This window comes from Chrysemys picta, chromosome 14, assembly GCF_011386835.1.
Source record: "Chrysemys picta bellii isolate R12L10 chromosome 14, ASM1138683v2, whole genome shotgun sequence".
Taxonomy (NCBI): domain Eukaryota; kingdom Metazoa; phylum Chordata; order Testudines; family Emydidae; genus Chrysemys; species Chrysemys picta.
In genome coordinates this window covers 34447296-34468175 of record NC_088804.1, presented here as the reverse complement: position 1 = coordinate 34468175, position 20880 = coordinate 34447296, and the positions used below count along the sequence as shown (strand labels likewise).

At 44.9% G+C, this 20880-nt stretch overlaps 2 protein-coding genes across 2 annotated transcripts in view; one reads left to right on the top strand and one right to left on the bottom strand.

Annotated features, from left to right (window-relative positions):
• Positions 1–10425, bottom strand: part of BCO1 (beta-carotene oxygenase 1) — a 58197-nt gene extending 47772 nt beyond the window's left edge. Inside the window, exon 1 of the mRNA XM_065567648.1 lies at positions 10273–10425. The gene's annotated coding sequence lies outside the window, so the exon portion shown is untranslated. The remainder of the gene's footprint in view (positions 1–10272) is intronic.
• The window catches only part of LOC101941472 (polycystin-1-like protein 2), a 67799-nt gene continuing 53980 nt past the window's right edge, over positions 7062–20880 (top strand). Inside the window, exons 1-4 of the mRNA XM_024105540.3 lie at positions 7062–7606; positions 11203–11364; positions 16214–16399; positions 17693–17803. Coding sequence (XP_023961308.3) covers positions 7210–7606; positions 11203–11364; positions 16214–16399; positions 17693–17803 — 856 coding nt within the window. The 5' untranslated portion in view covers positions 7062–7209. The remainder of the gene's footprint in view (positions 7607–11202; positions 11365–16213; positions 16400–17692; positions 17804–20880) is intronic.

Here is a 20880-nt window from a genome sequence, read left to right as displayed (position 1 = left end):
AAAAAAAAAAAAAAAAAAAAGCCGCCCGAACTGCCAAAGCAAAAAAACCAAGCACGGGCTTGGTTTGCTGGTGCCTAGAGCCGGCCCTGGCAGCGGCTACCGGCAAGGATCCCAGCTCTGAAGGCAGCGCCGCTGCCAGCAACAGCGCAGAAGTAAGGGTAGCAGCACCACAACCCCCCCCCTACAATAACTTTGCAACCCCCACACCTCCTTTTGGATCAGGACCCTTTAGGGTGACCAGATTGCAAGTGTGAAAAATTGGGACGGGGTGGGGGGTAATAGGTGCCTATATAAGAAAAAGCCCCAAATATCAGGACTGTCCCTATAAAATCGGGACATCTGGTCACCTTAGGACCCCTACAATACTGTGTAATTTCAGATTTAAATAGCTGAAATCATGAAATTTACAATTTTTAAAATCCTCTGACTGTGAAATTAACCAAAATTGACTGTGAATTTGGTAGGGCCCTACCCATAATAGAACATCATGGCTGCTCTAACCCACACCGGGGGCAAACCAGCCCATTCCAGGTTAATGGAAGCATATTGCCTCCCCCTTGGTCCACGTAGCATGCTCTGTGCCAGCACAGAGCTCAACTCCCCTGTAAGACTTTGGAACTGTTTTCACCACAACTAGGAGACCAAAGTTCAAAAATATGAACCTTAGAGAACTGTAAATGCTTGGATGAGTCATGCTTTCCTTACAGGAAAGTTTTGAAATAGAACAGAGCTCTGCAGTTGTTTGAATGTAACCCTGTGCCGTGGCTCTAGTGCAGCACATCTATTCTGAATGAGGAGTACGACTTATATTTCCAAACAGTGACCTCCAGTTGTGGTGGTTCAACTTGAGACACTAGGACCCGATTTTCACAGGGGCCAAGCACCCACTGAAGTAAATCGGATTTGTGGGTGTTCAGTACCTCTGAACTATCAGAGGTTCCAAAAACTGACATGCATTAACCAAGCGTGCAAAAATAATGAGTCAGGCCATGAAGTATCATGAGGTTGGCTTAAGTATAATGAGATTTTAAAACTAAATGTTGGGTTATTTTTGTGCGTCTTGTTGTTTAGCCTTCAGGGATCATATGTTCAAGCCGTGCTCCAGAACCAGGAGGGCTAGAACCTTTTTTTTGGGTGGGGGGGGGGGAAAGAAAAGTAAATTGTGATGGTCTCATAATGCCCCGACTCTAGGAACTGGGGATTTAAATAAAACACCAAATATCACAAAACTTGCGATAAAATTGTGAGAGCTGGCACCTCTGGTATGTCTTAATGATTTAAGGTTTCTGGTAACCAAGGCCTGACTTAAGCAAAATCTCACCCAGCAAGTCAAGGGCAAAGTAGGAACAAGAACTGCAAAGTGCTGATCCCCAGTCAATGCTCTAACCACTAAACCACATTCCCTTCACAGTCTCCCATGCGTATTAATTTTTTGTTTCTATGTGTTTGTTACATCAGCCTGTGGTCAGGCCCCAGTTCTAGCCTCCCATCAAAGGTCAGCTGGGGCTTATTTGAAGCCAAAGAAAATCATTCCTTCTTAGAAAACCATCATTTACTTGCCTAAAATGCCCTCTCTCTGCCTCTGGGACGGCTTCTCAGATAAACCAACATACACAGAAAAATAAAATGCCATTCAGCACCTAAGCCGGTTTTCCAGGATCTACTCACTGACATTCCCCACACTTTTGAAGAAATAGAAAGCAGCTTTCTTTGCCCAGGAGGTTGCCTTCTGTAGACAGGCCTCATTAGTAATAAAGCACAGCTACCTGGGCTCCAGAGAGATCCACCTTTCTCCTCTCAGCTCCCTGGAAACCCTCCTGAGGTCTAGCTGCTCCTGGAGCCTGTCTAGGCCAATGCTGTGTCTCTTCATTAAGGAAATTGGGGCACAGGTGTCTGATGACTAAGTAGAACCCCTTTGGGGCCCTGAAGAATCATGCAGCCCCTATGGGTATGTCTATACTGCAGATGGGAGTGAGTCTCCCAGCCAGGTAAACAGACTCATGCAAAAGGGACTCAAGCTAGCTCACTAAAAATAGCAGCGTGGACATTGCAGCTCAGGCTGTAGCGTAGAACCTCAAGACTAGGGGGCTGGGTGGGCTTCAGAACACAACGTAACCTCCACCCCGTTAATTTTAGCACACTAGTTTGAGTCCCGCTACTGTGACGGTCGACACAGGCTGGGTGGCTCCCTCCCAGATGCAGTGTAGATATACCCAGAGATTTCAGGACAGCAATTTGCTGTCAACATTTTAACACAGTATCCCTCAAAAATGTTGTGCAGCAGGCAGTGGTACGTACCTCTATGCAAGTGTTTCTATTGTTCCCCATTATTGCTGACTAGTCAAGCATTTTTCTGCTGCTGAACTGGACTCATCCTTCTACCTGGTTTGCCCAGTGACATCACAATCCAGGGCTTGTGACAAGTGTCAAAGGGATGGCATCTGCTGGAATTTGATATGGCTGCTGCACATCACAGATTCTATTCTCACGTGACCTGAACTGGCCTATTGACAACATATAGAGCCATTGGCAGGAGGGGAGAGTCTGAGTTGTAGAAATTAAGACTAGCCAAATAGGGGCCAGATTATTAATAACAATCATTTAGGGGAAAAGGCCAAGATTTGCAAACACAACAAAATGTTCCAACAAGTGATTCTGGGTGCCTCCATTTTTGGCAACCAAACTTGAGACACCTGAAAGGGGCCTGATTTTCAGAAAGTGCAGAAACCCTCTGAAAGAAAGGCCCCTTTAAAACATCACAAACTCAGCACCCAACCTTACTTTTGAGAGTCTTGGTCATAGCTCTTGACCTCTAGAGAACGTCAAAGACTTCTCCCACTGCTGGTACACCCCCTCTTGGCTGGGTACAGCATAGCAGGCTCTTTCTCCATTGAGCACCTAACAGCCGCTCCAGCCCTGCCATCATCTCTCTTCCAGTAACTCAGCCAGGTCAGCATTTAGTTGCACCCCTTTCAGGATAACAAGAAGTCCAAAAGATAAGTGTCCAGTCTCTCCACCCAGCCCACAGTCCTTGATCTAGGCTCAGTGGGTCATATGCCCCTTCCTCTGGGCTTCCTCCCATCCCTTCCCTTCTCAGGGGCTTATGCCACCTCACCAATGGCAGATAGGAGAACCCAGGTTCACCCTCAACACTGGATTCCAGTCAGGGACCCTAAGACAGACAGTCAAGGTTCAATCCCTCCAACTCCTTGCTGCTATCTTCCTAGACTTCTTCCTATCAAGCTTGCAAGCAGGGCTCTCCCACAGCTTACCCTTCCTACAGGGGCTTGGATTCACAGAGCTCTCCTCTCAAATCCCCCAATAAATCCCAGAATAAGAGTATTAACTTAACCCCCCGTCTGCCCTCCTCGGGCTTGAGTTTGCAGCCCTCTTTCAGCCCTCAGTGGAAAACCTCCAGGACACAGTCCACTCTCTTATCCCAGCAAGAGACTGTAAAACTCCTTCCTGCCTTTGTGAGCCACACTTCCTTTCTTTATAGTAACCCCAGCTCCTCTCCCACCTGGGATTCATCAGTAATTGGGCCTGGCCAATCCTCCAGGTGCAACCAGGTACCTTAATTGAGAGCTCACCTCCAATTAACCGTTTTTGTGCCAGTGTGGTGTAGACCCCCATCACACTTCCCAACAGTCTAGCAGTTTTCTTTCAACTCAATAACTACCACCTGCAAAGGTCCAAAAGGGGAAATGTTTTTCAGGGTGCTTTTGACAACCAGACCTTATTTCATTGTGGTTTGTACCAAGGCCTTTTCTGATGTTTCAGACAGCACAGTGATTTCCTCCAGAAGGCTTCTCTTGATGGCCACCATCTTGTATAAGCTATAGGACAGGTTAAGACTCAGTAAAAGCTCTGGAGGACCCCTAGACACAATTCTCAGAAAGATGATGGACTTATTCCAATAGGAGCAAGGGAGTTCACAAATGAAGTAGTTATTATATTGCATCTTGGAGTGAGGGTTTGAAAATATGGGAAAGCTTTGTCACTGTTATAGTTAAAGCTGCAAGACACAATCACTTTGCAAACTCCATTTCATTTGGATTAATGTGCTTTAGATTAGCAAGTCATTGGGACACAACACATGCTATAGGACTGGCTGGTCTCAGACAGACAGATATGTAACACAACAAGGATTAACATGTCCTGCCCTTTCTTTCACATTTTTAGAGAGTCTGTCTGAATACCTCAGTGCTTCACAAAAGGCAAACAAAAAACAGAGTGAATGGCTTTGGGCAGACCCAAAATCCAGATATCTGAAATGCTCCATTATGGCTAACACTTTCCTGCTGAAACCAGAGTGCTGTACAGTGCTCTCAACACCTAGTGGTGAGCAACTGCACATCCAACAACCTACCTGGGACAATGAGGGAGAGGTTTAATTAAGCATTTTTATGTCTCCACATCGAAATATACAAATGCAGATCAAGCAGTCATATGCACCAACCATGATCTTTTGTATATATCAGAAGCACATGGCTATTTGATCTACTTTTGTTACCCCTATGTATCCCCATTTCATACAGTCCAGGAAAACAACAAACTATTGTATCTCGGTACAATGAAGCCTCCATACTAACTTCTATCTTGAGGAAGCTATTTAAAATGAAGATAAGTTTATATGGTAAGAAAAATGTAAAAAATCATGTTTTGTACAAAGCATTAAATTCAAGGGGCACTTTCCACTTGAAATCTGGTCAGTTTCCAAAAATTAGTTTAAAGGAGTTTCAGGTACTGCATCTGCCCCTGAAAAACTCCCTGCTGATTTTGGTGACTTTACAGAGATATTTTGCTGTCTTTAAATGTTTTTCTCTCCACTGCTACTGTGTGAAAGACCCACACAAATACCAGAAGAGTAACTGACTGTTCACGAGCTCTATGTGTTTTGCCGCCCCAAGCACAGCAGTCAGGCGGCTTTCAGTGGCACGCCTGCGGGCGGTCCGCTGGTCATGCCGATTCGGCAGCGTTTCTGCGGGAGGTCCGCCGGTCCCGCGGCTTTGGCATACCCACCGCCGAATTGCCACCGAATCCGCAGGACTGGCGGACCTCCCGCAGGCATGCCGCCGAAGGCAGACTGACTGCCGTCCTCACAGGGACCGGCAGGCCGCCCCCCGCAACTTGCCGCCCCAGGCACGCGCTTGCTGCTCTGGTGCCTGGAGCCGCCCCTGTTCACGAGACAGTGAAATGCACAAAGTCAGCAAACTTCTCTAATCTCCTTCACTTATAGGGGTTTGATGGGTTACTCGAGGCAACAGTAGATTTAAAAAAAATCACGCAGCTGTAGAAACTGCCGGCTGGGGACTCGTCTGGAGAACCTGCTTTATTCTTTAGGCAGCTCTACTCACTCCTGTGCTCTTACAGGCCTGATCCAAGGTCCACTGAAGCCAAAGAAAAGACTTCCCTTGACTGCAATGGACTCTGGATCTGCATCAGTTCTGCCGGTGGCATCTCTAATTCTGGCATTTCTAACAGGATCTGCATGAAACTAGATTCTCAGCCGCAGAGAAAGGATCAAAAGATCTGAAAGGATCGAGCCATAGCTCACAAATATGGCAGTGTGTATCGTTTGCGGGAACTGCATATTCCCATATCACTGACTCAGACTCACTTGATAAAGCACAGCCATCTCTATCTGGGCCTCCCCTCTGAAACCTGTGCTCTCAGAAACAGCATCTGTTCCAGGGACTTAGATCAAGTCCAGCTTCCTCAACGCCAGCCAGATCAACAGGGCATGGGAGGATTAAGGCCCTTTCAGACAAATGTAATTAAAATATACAGTATTGAACCAAGCAAACAATGCACACATTCAGCTCCGCGCCTCGTGACAAACCTTATAGTGCATGATTTTACCTTAAAATACCTTAGTTCTTCTGTGCCCTGCTGAGCGAGTTGAGTGGCTGGGAAGGGGAGCTGCAGGACAGTCTGAATTGACACTCATACTGTAAGTGCTCATGGGCTGCAGTGCGTACAGTTTTCTTTGTAAGAAAGGCTTGAAGCGTACGACTTAAAAGTGTCACATTTTTGTAAGACATGATTTATCATCGAATGTAAGAGCTTGAATCTCCTTTCACTTACACTAGTGTAAATCGAGCATCCACACTGAATTCGGTGCAGTTACACCATGTAATACCCAGTGCAAGAGGAAAATCAGGCCCTGAGATTCTAGGGTAAAAAGAGCTTTAATCCTATTGGGCATGCAGAGCCAGCAGACATTGGGAAACCTGGAGGACATCCTTTGCATGCAAGCTCAAAAACATGTATGCATTTTAGCTCATAAAGACTGTTGTCTAGCTTCCCAAAGGCCATCCCATTACCTCTTATTAGGGGGTCAGATCCGCAGGCTTACAATGTAAACTTAAGGCCCCCAAGACATTCTGATAACCAAGGCAATATTTTAATTTGAAAAACAAGTTTGTTTTAACATTAACTCCCTCATCCACTTTCTCGTAAAGCTACAGGCAGCAATGATCGTATAAAGAATGGAGCTCTGTTTAGCTTCACAGGGGATGATGCAAGCATTTTCTTTTTTGTCACCAGATATGGAATTCACCTGGGTTGTTTACTTGTTTTGAATTTAATGCATCAAAAATCTCAAAGTGAAACTTAACTGGAACAGCTGAGAGTCCCCCGGCTGTGTGTTAAAACAAGAGAAGAGTGAATATCATATGATAATTATATATATCTTACACTAGCATCCAAAATCTGAAATAATACTAAGAGAAACTCAAGACAATTAGAAGAATCTAGATGAGCAGCTTGGTTCTTTCCCATCTCTATAATTCCCTGTCTTCCTAAATTCTGATTTTTCTCATTCTTCATTCATTCCTACTGATTACAGCTCTTTTTGTTGTTGTAAAGCACTCACCCACAAATGTTCAGTACAATGAATCCTTTGACGGGGAGGCGTTATCTTAGCGTACCATATGCCCAATGGCAACATATATCAACTTTATCTTTTCCACTCACGGACGAGGTGAAAAGTCTAATGACCACTATGCAAACTAGCTTGATTTGGAATGGGACGTTTACACAATGGTTCTCATATCGCCCATTGCAGTGACTTAGCATCAACACTTACTGCATGTATCCCCAGCTGCAATAACCTTTATTTATTAGGAGCAATCTGTTCCCCCTGCTATTCCTGGTATTATGTGACAAACAGCAAGGAGGAAAAAGAAAGATTGATGGCGTAACAGGATGACAGCCCAAGCCTTTGAAGAGACAGGGACAAAAAGCAGGGTGATGTGGTGCATAACACCAGTGCTATGGAGGGCTCCAACCGCTAAGCTAAGAATGTGGCTTCTAATCACTGTTCTCTCCTCTCTCGTTCTCTGTTCGGCTGTGGAGGAAATTGCTCTTGAGGAGGGGATACCTTGTTCAAAGTACCAGGTGGCTTTCAACCTTTCGTGCTACGAGTTTGTGAGACTCCAGCGCACTTTCACGAGCGCCCAGAGCTGGTGCGAGAGAGGAGGGGGGCACCTCGTTTTTATTGAAAATGGGGAAACTCAACAGTTCTTGCAGAAACATATCTCCGAGGACAGGGAGTGGTGGATAGGACTGACCTCAAGTTCCCTTCTGAATGAAACTACAGAAGGTAGGTGATCTCAAAAGAGAAATGGTGCCTTCTTTTAAGTTAGGTTGCAACTTGAAAGAGCTACTACATCGCTGTAGTAATGCAAGGAAACCCTACTGTAGGGTTCTGCTGATGAGTCACTCTTGTTCTAGTATCATCAGATGACATCTAGGGGCATATACCAATGTATTACAGAGCTGCTTCTATTATGAGAGGCATCATTACCCTCTGGACCAGGAGTCAGAGGGTCTGGGTTCTATTCCCAGCTCTGCTACTGACCTGATGTGTGACCTTGGACAAGTCACTTCACGTCTTTGCACTTCTTGTCCCCCTCCCACTCTTTGCCTGCCTTGTGTATTTTGACTGTAAATTCCTTGGGGCAGAGACTGTCTTCTATAATGCATTTGTACAGTGAGTAGCCCAGTAGGGCCCAAATCTTTGGCTGGGGCCACTAGATGCTATTGCAATACAGGTCTGTCTCATCTTACGCTGGGGTTATGTTCCGCAGTCAGCGCCTAAAGCGAAAATCGCGTATAGTCAAAATTACATTGAGTGTAATGGCGAGTGGAATCGCCCGCACTACAGAAACAGTATTTAAATTGTTATTTCTCTCTCATTTTTTGTTTTTTTGTTTTGTTTTTGCCGGCCGCGTAAAGCTGAAATCGCGCATGTTAAATGCGCCTAAGATGCGACAGACCTGTACATATAACTACTATTGTTATATGGACCCTATCTGGAAGACCTTACTGAGGTCCTCTTCAAGTTGATGGCCCATTTTAAACATGCTCACATATCCACACTCATGTAGACAAGAAAGACCATCTCAAACACAAGGCAGGACCTAATTTAATGGCTAGGGCAGGAAACTGTAAGCGAGGAAACCTGGGTTTTATTCATAGCTCTGTTACTGATTTTCTGTGTGACCTGGGGTAAAGTCATTTTATCTCTTTCTGACTTAGTTTTCCCATCTATATATTGGGGATAGAAACAATATTTAATATCTACTGTCCCGAAAACTATAGGAATGTTATGCTTGTAACAGAAGGAAAAACCAGTGTCCTGTTTGCTTTCTGCTTAACTCATCTCAAATGCTTTATCAAAGGACTGCAGGGTTGTTCATCAGTCGTAATAATGGGCTAAATACTGCTCTCCGTAACTCCAGTGTAAATCCATTGTAGACTTGCTCTATACTACAAAGTTAGAGAATGGAGTTAGCCCAGATTTTCACTGGTATAGCAGAAGAGAATTTTGCCCTTTTTTATAGATATGTATACACACAATATATACATATACACACACAAACACAGTAACTGAGTGAAATTTAAGGGCAGGTGATATGCAGGCAATCAAATTAGATGATCAAATGGTCCCTTCTGGCCTTAAACTCAATGAATTTATGAATGAATATATATGATCCAGTACCTAAACACAATGCAAAAGGATACATTTCCTCAGTGAACATCACTGAGACTTGGAAGACTCTGTTATGAAAGGTGCTAGGCATTTAAAAACACAATTTTAAAAAATGAATACAACCAGAGTCCCTTTCCAGGTCTTCATCCCCCCTCTTCCAATGGCGCAAGCTGAGCTCTGTAATGTATTGACAATAAATTCCATAGGCTTTTCAGGAATAGGGTGACCAGACAGCAAGTGTGAAAAATTGGGATGGGGTGGAGGGGTAATAGGCACCTATATAAGAGAAAGCCCTGAATATCGGGACTGTCCCTATAAAATCAGGACATCCGCTCACCCTATTCAGGAACTGCAGATGAGCATTTCCATCAAAATGCCGCCTCATATAAGTTTGTCTGACAAATAGTGGTGTTTCTCCCCTCAGTCGCGTTTATGAGAATGTATTCTTATTTAAATGGAGATATAATAGACTAGAATCCCCAGTCCACCTTGTGTGTCCATGGACCCCGAGACATAGGGATTGGCACAGGTTGAGGGGTGCATTTTATGGGTGTCCTATGTTAAAATGTTGGAGGCACCTCACTGTTAATATTATTATAATTCTAATCCAAGGACAATTATTCAGACAATTATTGCAGTGGCTTGGATTTCCATGGGCTCAATACCTGCTCAGGAGGAAAACCTGAATCTCTGTCAGAACAACATGCCTACATTACTCCAGCATAAGCATGTGAGAGGCTATATAATGTTGGTGCCAGATGTCTCATGACAATGGGCTTGATCCAAACACCGCGACTCAGGCAAAACTGCCGTTGGCTTTAGTGGGAGATTTGTCTGAGTAAGGACTGCAGGACTTGCCTTACAGCTGTGCTTCTTACTGACAATAGCCCATGTCTCCCACAAAGTGTGGCTTGAGCCTTTTCATTGGCACTTGCTACTTGGAGTGGCTGGTCACCTCTCCTCATATGGGTTGGGTTCTGGGTTCTTTTTTGTGATACCTGGTGCCTCCCCCCAAGGTGACTTCCTCATTGTGCTGAGACACAAAAGAGTGCTGTCTCTGGGGAAACTGAATAAGTTGCCACTGCTGGCAAGGAGTATAAAATCCAATACACAGGAAACAACAGAGTACATCAACACAAACCCCAGCAAAGAAATGCCACCAAAACCAACAGTGTAACAAAGGGGAACTTTACTGGGAGCAGGAAATTAGGATCTGGGGAAGGAAAGCGTTAGGGTTAATTAACAAGTACTAAAAACATCATCAAATTTCTCACCTCCCACCTCTTCCCAACCCCCAGCTGCTTCTCTGGCACCTTCCCAGGCAGATGGTACGCTGAGGGGTTGCTGTGAATGTTGGCTGGATCCTCTTACAGTGTCTTTGCCTCTGGTTGGAGCAAGGGCCTCTCCTGGCTCCCCGGGCTGCAGTCCTGTGTAGGGCGACCACATTTGTTAGATGGAGGAAAACCACAAGAAAAATAAGGCACAGCGCTTTATTTTAAGTGATATTTTAGGGAAACACCATTCCCCGTAGCTGCGCATCTCACTGATTTTTCTCTCAAGTGTACATTTCTACTGCCTTCAAGTACATATGCAATTATCATGCTTCAATTTAACGTTTAAAATGGTACTTACAATACATATCAATAAATCTTAAAATCAGTGACAGGTGGTCACCCTAAAGGGACAAACCAATGAAATAAGGGATGGTCCCTTAAAATAAGGGATGGTTGCTCAACCTACTCGGCTGGCTCTCGGTAGCCGAGTCGGGTCTCTGCCACTCAATGCTGGTCTCTGCAGGCCTGGAACTGCCTGACCCATGCGCTAGATCCTACAGAAGTTCAAAGATTCCCTTTGTGGGGAAGGGGAGTTAATCAGAGACTGAGTCTGAACTGTTCTCCTTCTCTCTGAGCTGCTCCCAAACTCCAAATTGAACCTAAAACATGCCTTTATGTCTCTGAGTCAGGCCCTCCTCTCCCAGAGCAGCTGAGCAGCCCTGACTCAGCACTGGCCCAGCAAACTGCTTGACCCTATCACCTCCCTACTGACCTAAGCAGGAGTTTCTAGTCCATTCTGTCCCAAATCCAGACTCTAGTAGCCTTGATTGTTGTAGTCTAGACTCTGGAGGCTTAGTCCAGAGTTCCAGAAGCTGGCAAACTCCAAGTGATGGTTACAGACATTTTCGATGTGGTTTACTTTGTTCACAGGATCATTGATTTGGTTGGACACTTCAAATATAAGCTACAGCAACTGGCATGAGGATCAGCCGTCTCTCTTAGCCAATTGTGGGTACATCCTGAAGAACGCTAGCTATGAATGGGGCATGACAGAAAACTGCAGTCAGGAGTTTGACTTCATTTGTGAATTTGGTAAGATGCACAGCAGATGGTGGTAAAACTGAGCATGCTGCATTTCAGGCAATGTTTAAATTACCCAGGATTCGTTAAAAGTCATCATTCAGTAAATAAATATGAAGCTTATTTAAAAAAAAACATAAAACCCAGGCAGCTGTCCCCTTTGCCTATCTGCTGGCAGAGGGAAAGATCCAGAGAGGGTTGAGCACCAGAGTCAATGGGAGTTGTGGGTACTCAGCACTTCGATGGTTCAGGGTCTAATCCCAACAAAGGAAGTGGTTGTTGTATGATATGGATCTTGATTGCAACGAGGGGCAAGGATGGGACTACCAAAGTCATTTCCACATGTGCCCAAAGCCACGAATAGAAGCAGGTTCCAGAGATGAAAGGCCACTGCATTCACTCACTATGCAACTAGTGACTGGTTAATTTGGACTCTGAACTCCTAGGAGCATAGGAGTAACTGGAAACCATTATCTGAGCACGTTCCTCTTGTCTTCTCTCAAACCACATCTGCTGTATGGCACTGCAGCCTGCAGTTTCCCCTAAGGTAAGGTAAGGTGACCAGACAGCAAGTGTAAAAAATCGGGACGAGGTGGGGGGTAATAGGAGCCCATATAAGAAAAAAACCCCAAAATCAGGACTGTCCCTATAAAATCGGGACATCTGGTCACCCTAAGGTAAGGAGAGGGACTAGATCCTGTAGTTCCCTCTGGCACTCCAGCAGGAGAGGAGACCAAACAAATGCAGCCTGTGGTGTCTAATCTTACCACCCAGGTAAATCCTGGCTTGGATCAAGCAGCCATGGAATGGAGTGCTGTGCTGACTAGACTACTTCCGCCAACATACACACCCACATATAAGGAGAATTTGTGTTTCTCATCGGTTTCATGTGAGTGAGGCATTTTAAGCTGCTCATTTGCGTAAACTAGAGCTAAGGTCACGGGCATCTTAGTATTATTCAAGATAGTTAAGTCCAAAGCAGACTGCGAGGAGTTAGGGGGGATCTCACAAAATTGGGTGACTGGGCAACAAAACGGCAGATTAAAATTCAATGTTGATAAATGCAAAGTAAGGGGATATTGGAAAAAATAATCCCAACTATACACATATAATGATGGGGTCTAAATTAGCTGTTAGCACCCAAGAAAGAATTCTTGGAGTCCTTGTGGATAGTTCTCTGAATACTTCTGCTCAGTGCACAGCAGCGGTCAAAAAGGCTAACAAAAAGTTAGGAACTATTAGGAATGGGACAGAAAATATCAGAATGCCACTGTATAAATCCATGGTGCAGCCACACTTTGAATGCTGTGTCCAGTTCTTGTTGCCCCATCTCCAAAGGCTTTAATGGAACTGGGAAAAGTTCAGAGAAGTGCAGCAAAGATGCTCCAGGTTATGGGACGGCTATAAAGGAGAGACTAAAGACTTGGCTACACTTACCCGGTAGTTCGGCGGCGAGCGATCGAACTTCTGGGTTCGACTTATCGCATCTAGTCTGGAAGCGATAAGTCGAACCCGGAAGTGCTCGCCGTCGACTGCAGTACTCCAGCTCGGCGAGAGGAGTACCGCGGAGTTGACGGGGGAGCCTGCCTGCCGAGTGTGGACCAAGGTAAGTTCGAACTAAGGTACTTCGAACTTCAGCTACGTTATTCACGTAGCTGAAGTTCCGTACCTTAGTTCGAATTAGGGGGTTAGTGTAGACCTGGCCTAAGAAAGATTAGGGCTGTTCTACTTAATAAAAGAGACGACCAAGGGGGGTGGATTATATACAGGCCTATAAAATCATGAATGGTGTGGAGAAAATGAATAGAGAAGTGTTATTCACCCTTTCCCACAGTACAAAAATGTGGGGTCACCCGAGGAAATTTATAAGCAGCAGGTTTAATACAAACAAGCGGAAGTACTTTTTCACACGACACATAACTAACCTGTGGAACTCAGTGCCATGGAATGTTGTGATGGCCAAAAGCATGACTGGATTTTAAAAAGAACTGGATACATTCATGGCGGATAGGTCCATCAATGACAAATAGCCAAGATGGTCAGGGGTTCAACCCTATGTTTAGGGCTACCCTAAACCTCTAACTAGCAGAACCCGGGAAGATAGGGGTGGATCACTTCAGAAGTGCCCTGTTCAGTACACTCCCCCTGAAGCTCTGGTGTGGGTCACTGTCAGAGATAGGATATTGGACAAGATGGGCTGACCAACATGGCAGCTCTTTTGCAACAGAGTCTGGTTGCAGATTGACTAATATACATAGTCTCTGAATCCAGTGTTCCGGCAGAGGCTGCTACAAGCTCTAGCAATGCTCCTGCCCTGCTCCACTATCAAGTACAGTATTTTATGTATTTAAAATTAAAAAGGGAATTTTTCTTTACAACCAGAATTGTCACCCCTCTCTTTGGAAGGAGGTCAGCATTCATTACCATAGGGCCTAATCCAAAGCTCTTTAAAATCAAAGGGACTCTTTCCATTGATTTTGCTGCAATGGGGTTTGGATCAGGCCTTTAATGAGCAATATTAGAGGCTGAAACGGATTAATAACAATGGATTCCATTACATGATTCTATGATTATTTCTTCATTAACCCAGAAATGAAGTGTAGAAACTCCTGGCATCGATCAACCATTTCAGAGATTGATCCAAATCACTGACTTGTTTTCAATATCTCCAGTCCACATCCACCGAGGCACAAATAAACTTCAGTAATAGTTAGAGCAGGGGAGTGGGAGAGAGGACTAGGTTCTTGTACCAGTTCTGCATGCTATGAGTCTGATCCAATGTCCACAGAGGTCAATGGCAGTCTTTTCATTGGGTTCACTGGGTGTTGGCTTGAGCCCTATGTGATCTTTAGCAGCTCACATAACCTCATTGTGCGTCAGTTTGCCCATGTGTAAAATGGGAATCACAGTATTTACCATCACCCCACAGGGCTATTGTGAGGGTTGAATCATATTTCTAATATGCTTGGAATCTTCAGCGTGAATGTCTATAAGGTCTGACAAACTAGTCTAAGTGCTCAGATACAATGTTGGTAAGTGCAGTATAAAAGCACAGATAGATAGATGGCCTTGTAACTAAGCTTTCCTCCCTTCTGTTGTTCTTCCCAGAACTTTTCATGCGTCTCTATCTGCAGTTAAAGCTTCACAGACCTTGTGGGATTTATTCTTTCCATTTCACTGTTAGATGCATAATAAACCATAGCACTATACTGTAGTCAAAATACACATTTCTAAACAGGTTTTGAATGGATAGTGTTAGTCAATTAATCCTACTTTTTTTAAGCATAAATGCCATGCAAAATTTGCTGAGGGAGCAGCTATAATGACAACCTTCTTTGTGGAAGGAAAAGAACAAAAAAAAAGCAGTAGATAATAGCCCCAACTAGAATTTAACAGCAAATTATGTTACAAGCTTATTTAGACAGCTCTAATCTGTAATCTGGTCATGTTGCTATAGATACAGCTAGGCTTAGATTTAGCCATTAAATAAGGATAGCACACAATTACCACAGTGTGCACACACTGGCACTGCTAATCAAGGCTTTCAAGAGGAACAGTTACAGTTGCCATTGGAGAATGATGTACTTAAATGTGGGGCAACTGAAGCAATGTTCTTCTGTGGCTCCCGTATGTGACACCAAGGGTTTTCAGGCATCTTCTTTCTTAAATAAGTTCAGGTCATTGGAAGAATTCTAGACAGTTATCAGCTTGCCCCTCAAAGAATAAGGTATGTGTGTTTAGGGGCATGATCCTGCTATGCTTACTCACCCACACAGTCCCACTGAAGTCAATGGGACTTCACATGTGAGTAAGGGGTGCTTCCATGAGTAGGCTACAGTCAAGCCCCCTATTGAATAAATAGGCTTTTTTCCTGGGCAACTTCTTGAGCCTAAAGCAGATCACACGTTACCTAGGAGCTGTTTCTGACCTTACAAGTAGCCTGAAACCTTTAAGTATTGCTGGTCAAAACTTTTACATGAAAAAATTTTGAATGAATATTTTTTCAATGTTCTTCGTTTTTAATTCACTTTTAATTTTTTAAAGAAATTAAGTCTGTAAAAATGTTCTTCTTTTGGTTTTCAAAACAAAAAAAATGATGATTTTTGTTCTTTGCCCCCCACCCCTTTTCTTTTCATTTTCCCCATTTTCTTCTTCTTTTTCTTTAGTTGTTGTTATTGTTCTACTGGGTGAGAAGAAAAAAGGGAGAGAAAGGGGGAAAACAACAAAAACCGAAATTTTTTGGTTGACTTTTTTTTGTAAAAAAAACCCCAGAACTTTCAACAAAATGAACCCAAAACAAAAGGCATTATTCATTAAAAACATTGATGAAAAATTACAGCCAACCTTACCTTTTTGTTTCCCATCCCAGTGTCACTTAAACTTGGTTTTTTTAATACACACACTCAGCAGAGCCTTCCACACCTCACTTCCTTCACACCGCAAATACAGCTTTTTGCTCATTCTAACAGGCATTGAGAAGCCAGTATGCTAAGTCGAGACTAGAGCAAGAGCTGATCAAAAAAGGGAGAGGGAACTGCAGTTCCCCCCCCAAAATCCCCTTTTTTTTCAGAATTTCACAATTCTTAAACATTTCAACCAGCTCTGTAGTTGTTCAAAAATGGAGACAGTGTCACGAAAATTCCATCTGAATTCCCCCGTTTTTTCAAAAAAAACCCCAAAACCACTTCAAAATAACTTTAGTTGAGACCCACCTTCAGGAATCACCATGGGGGTCTCATTTCCTGGGCAGGATAAGACCACACAGATTCCTGGTAGGGGAGAAGCTGTTCCTAGTCCCTGTGGCAGAGGATGCACTGTATATCCTTGTCTGAGATGACATCTGTTCTTCCTTTCCCAACAGAATCTGGCCAGAGCCTTGCTTGTGATAACTTCAATGCCACCATGCAATGTGGGTCAGGAGAAGTCATTCAGATTGGTGACAGTTTCTATGGGCGGAAGACCCCTCACTACTGTGTATTGGAGACTCCCCTCCAGCTTGACACGGAGGAGGATTGCAGCTGGACCAGTGTCAAGGATGAAGTAGCAGGTAAATATCTCATTGCAGCATTTGTCAGAGTTCTACAGTAAGCACTACAATGTGTGGTACCTAAAACAACTGACCTTGCTTTATGTCTGTGGATGTTCATGGGTCAAATTCTGCTTTCAGTAACACCTGTGCAAGGCCAGAGTTGAGTTTTACATTAGTGTCACTGACAGCAGAATTTGGCCCATTACTGGCAAATAAAAACTACATATACGCAAGCTTGATTCTAGCTGCCTTCTCGTATATAGCCCATTGTCCAATGGTTAGGCCACTAATCTAGGACTTGGGAGATCTGGATTCATGTCCCTATTCTACCAGAGACTTCCTGCGTGACCTTGGGCAAGTCACTTGACCTCTCTGTGCTTCAGTTTCCCATTTGTAAAGTGGGGATGATAACAATACTTTTCTGCCTCACCGGGGTGTTGTGAGGATAAATACACTAAACATGGTGAAGCGCTTTATGCTGTACTGATGAAAAAGCTTTATACAGAAGCTAGGTTTTATTACTATTCAGCTATGCACTTCTTACATTTTTAGTTTTACTCATTTTTTCATAGCACGATCAAAAGCTCTCACTGTCATTGCATTGCAGTTTTCTCATCAGTAGAGTTTAGGTTCATGCCTTGTTCATTCTTTCTATCAGACTAAGATTTTATGGAACACATTTAATTGTTTATTGCTAAGGCAGAGCCCGGTGACAGTTGAAGTGAAACCTCATGGAGGAAAAGTACATGCAGGTGAAAAACACTGGTATTTATCCACCAGATTTTAGGCTACAAAGTTTTCTGTTCACTTGGGACTTTATTCATCCATTGTTCCCTTTGCACAAATCCCATTAAAGTCAATTTCTTCCCACATTTCTCTTGTCGCTCTGGCATGGAACCTGCACAATATCATTGACTCTAATTCATTATTTCATCCTTATGTTTATCTTTCCATCCTATTTAGTTATCATGTCAATTTCCTCTACTAAACACCTAAAAATTGGGTTCTACTTTATAATTGACATAACCATAAATTCAATGCACATCCTTGTTCCTTCCACTTTTGTAACAGTAATAGTTTTTGTTTTTTTTGCTGGTCTCCATCCAAAGCATGACTGATTCAAAAAACCATGCAGCTTGTCTGATCATCTGTTCCTGCCCCTCTTTTCCCCATTTTGCTCAGAAATCGATGGCATGAAAATGCCCTTTTTTTACTTCAATAGCCACCTTTTCTTTGAGTTGTTGTGAAGTTTAAAGTTTGGTACTTTAATCTATCAAATGCCAGTGCACATGAGACTGTGATGCTTTCCAGGGCAGTGTCATGGACTCCAGGCGTGCCAGGTGGCATCAGATGGGACCTTCTTTGGAGATCCTTGTCCTACATTGGGGAGCTACTTGTCTGTTCAATATCACTGCATGGAAGGTAAGTATTACAGTTGTAGCCATAGTGCCCATACTGTACAATGTTTTAACATTATGACTGGTGACATAGCTCCTTAAAATAGTTTAAGAAGCTAGAGACGGGTCTGAACCAAGAATATCAGACATGGATCTTAATTCCCCAGTGTTGGGATTCATCACACAGAGAAAGCCCCAAGTGGAGAAGTTCAGGTCCAGATCAAAATTTCCCCCAAATCCCAGGGGTTCCATCTATACTGTTCCAAGTTCAGGTCCAACTTTAAAGACAGACATTTGCTTTCTTTTATAATTTAATTATATGTATGAGCGTGAACTCAGTACTTGTGAAAGATGCTGGCATGTTAGCAGTGGCGATTTTAATGTATCCACATGTAACCTTTCCGCCAATGGTGTTGGCAGCAACAAGGGCCAGATCCTTATTTTAGGGGATTTTCAATCATTCCTTAATTTTTGGTTCGAACCCTCATCCAGTAATCTGGGAACCTAAATCACTCTGGAGCCTTTGCTAGGCAAATCTGTACCCACTCTCAAGCACAGAGGTTTAAACAAATGAATTTTTATTGGGTGGGAAGAGAAAAAGAAAGGTTAGGTTGATCTAGGACAAATATTTCCAGTTCAATACCTTCCACCACCATTTACCTCGGGGTGCATAAATCACAGTCCCAAAGAATTAGACCCTGAATGGCTGATGCAGTTTGTTCTGCTTCCCAGTCTCCCATCTCAGTTCTTTGGTCCCCAGCTTCCTCACTCATAGTTTGTGATTCCAAGAGTCCAGGAGGACAACCAGGGTCCCTGTTTCGTAGGCAGCTCTCTGATTTCAGCAGCTGGGACAGGGTAGGGTGACCAGACAACAAGTGTGAAAAATCAGGACAGGAGTGGGGGGTAATAGGAGGCTATACAAGAAAAAAGACCCCCAAATCAGGACTGTCCCTATAAAATCAGGACATCTGGTCACCCTAGGACAGGGAGACCTCACCAGAGTCACTAGGCTGACAGACTGTTTCAATGAATTCCTCTGTTCTCGCTGTAGTGCTGTAGTGCAACTTCTCTCACTCTGCTGCTCTCCTATTGCAAGCTGTGACCTGCAGGTGAATCCAACTGCTGCTTTGCTCTGTCTGGTGGTCACGTGACAAAAACTGCTGCAGGGCTCTGACCTCTGCTTGCCACCGGCTAGACAACTGGAAGCCTCTGGTGATAAGGGTTACCATATTTCAGCAAGCAAAAAAGAGGACGGGAGGAGCCCCGCCCCTGTCCTGCCCTGGCTCCGCCCCATCCTACCCTAGCCCCGCCCCTGCCCCTCCCACTTCCCCCCCTCAGAACCCCCAACCCTCCCCCGCTCCTTGTCCCCTGACTGCCCCCTCCTAGGACCCCTGCCCCTAACTGCCCCCAGGACTTCACCCCCTACCTAAGCCTCTCTGCCTCTTGTCCCCTGACTGCCCCCTCCTAAGACCCCCCCCCAAATGCCCCCCAGGACCGTACCCCCTACCTGTACCCTGACTGCCCCAACCCTTATCCACCCCCCCACCCCCAGACAGACCCCCGGGACTCCCATGCCCCATCCAACCACTCTCCACCCCCTGAAAGCCCCCCCCAGAACTCCCAACCCCCCCCCCGTCTCTTGACTGCCCCCTCCAGAACCTCCCTGCCCCTTCTCCGACCCCCTGGCCCCCTTGTTGTTGGCCTTCGCCTAATGTCTCTGTGAGCTTGCTCAGGAACGGCCTGAGCCTCTCGTCCTGGCACGCTGGGCAGGAGGAGCGGAGCGGGGGAGGAGCTCCAGACTGCCGGAGACAATCTGCGAATGCAGGGAGGGAGGGAGTGAGCTCTGCTGCAGGGGTGAGGAGGGGCTCTCTCTGGCTGTCGGAGCCCCATGTAAGTGGCACCATCCGGCCGGCTGCCCTGTTAGCCGCCGCGCGCGCTCTGCATGGGGGGGGAAGTCCGGACATTTACAAATTCCCCCCGGATGCTATTTTTAGCTCAAAAAGCCGGACATGTCCGGGGGAAATCCGGACGAATGGTAACCCTACTGGTGATCTCTGCTCCCCTAATGCAATTACAGCTCTTAGCTTGGCTCTTCTAGATATAAGGGGACCAGTGGTGTTATGAACCCCTCAGAATCTCTACTACCCAGAAACAATGCACGTTCTTTGCCCTTTCTCTCCGGCTTTGTCCGAGGCCTCTTACTAGGGTTGCCAACTCTGACTGAAGCTGTTCCATGAGATTTTTCCCCCCAACGTGACATAACGTCATTTTCTTAAAATAGCCTATCAAAATCTCCCGGATTGCTTTCACTAGTCACCAGGAGATTGATACCAATTCCAGGAGACTCCAAGGCCAATTCGGGAGGGTTGGCCACCCTATACCCCACCTCAGCAAACATCACTTTCATCAGGATGACCTCATACCCAGTCATTGTCCAGGCTTTGCCCAGGGGGGTTCCCAACAGGGTAATCTCAAAAATATGGGCCCCAAGTACAAAATTTAGTCAAATTATATATCCCAGTGTCCCCAAACTACTTGCAGTTAATATGTAAATAAGATACTGCCTCGCACAGTTGACTCCCCTTGCTCTCCAGTAGATGACAGCAGAGAACAGAGTTGATATTTAAATGAGGTACTGCCTCATTTAAACTCCCCTTGCTCTCCAGCAGATGCCATCAGAGAGCTCACTCAGTTATCTCCCATCTCTGGCAGGCGTCAAGCCACAGGGCTTACACAGAGAATAGGTGTAGCTGAGGCAGTAAATAGCACAAGTATTCTCAAAACTGCCTCAACAAAGTGGTTCAGCTGTGACAAAGAAGGGCCACTCCTAAATTTCCCTGGCCCATTCAATCCTTGGCCTCTCTGCTAAGAAGTTATCAGTTAGTGTGACATAGACACTTGTCCCCTCAGAACTGAAATGAGTCCACCAAACAGCCCTCAGATAGTGCTGAACTGGGCTGGAATAGGACCAGTGATCCAGAGGTGAATCTATAGCCTACTACCAGTGCCCTGAGCTACACAGTCCCCCAATTTTTTTTCCCCTTCAGCTCCGTATTCTCAAGGAAGGCTAGGTTGGAACAGTGAAGCACACTCTGGCAAAGG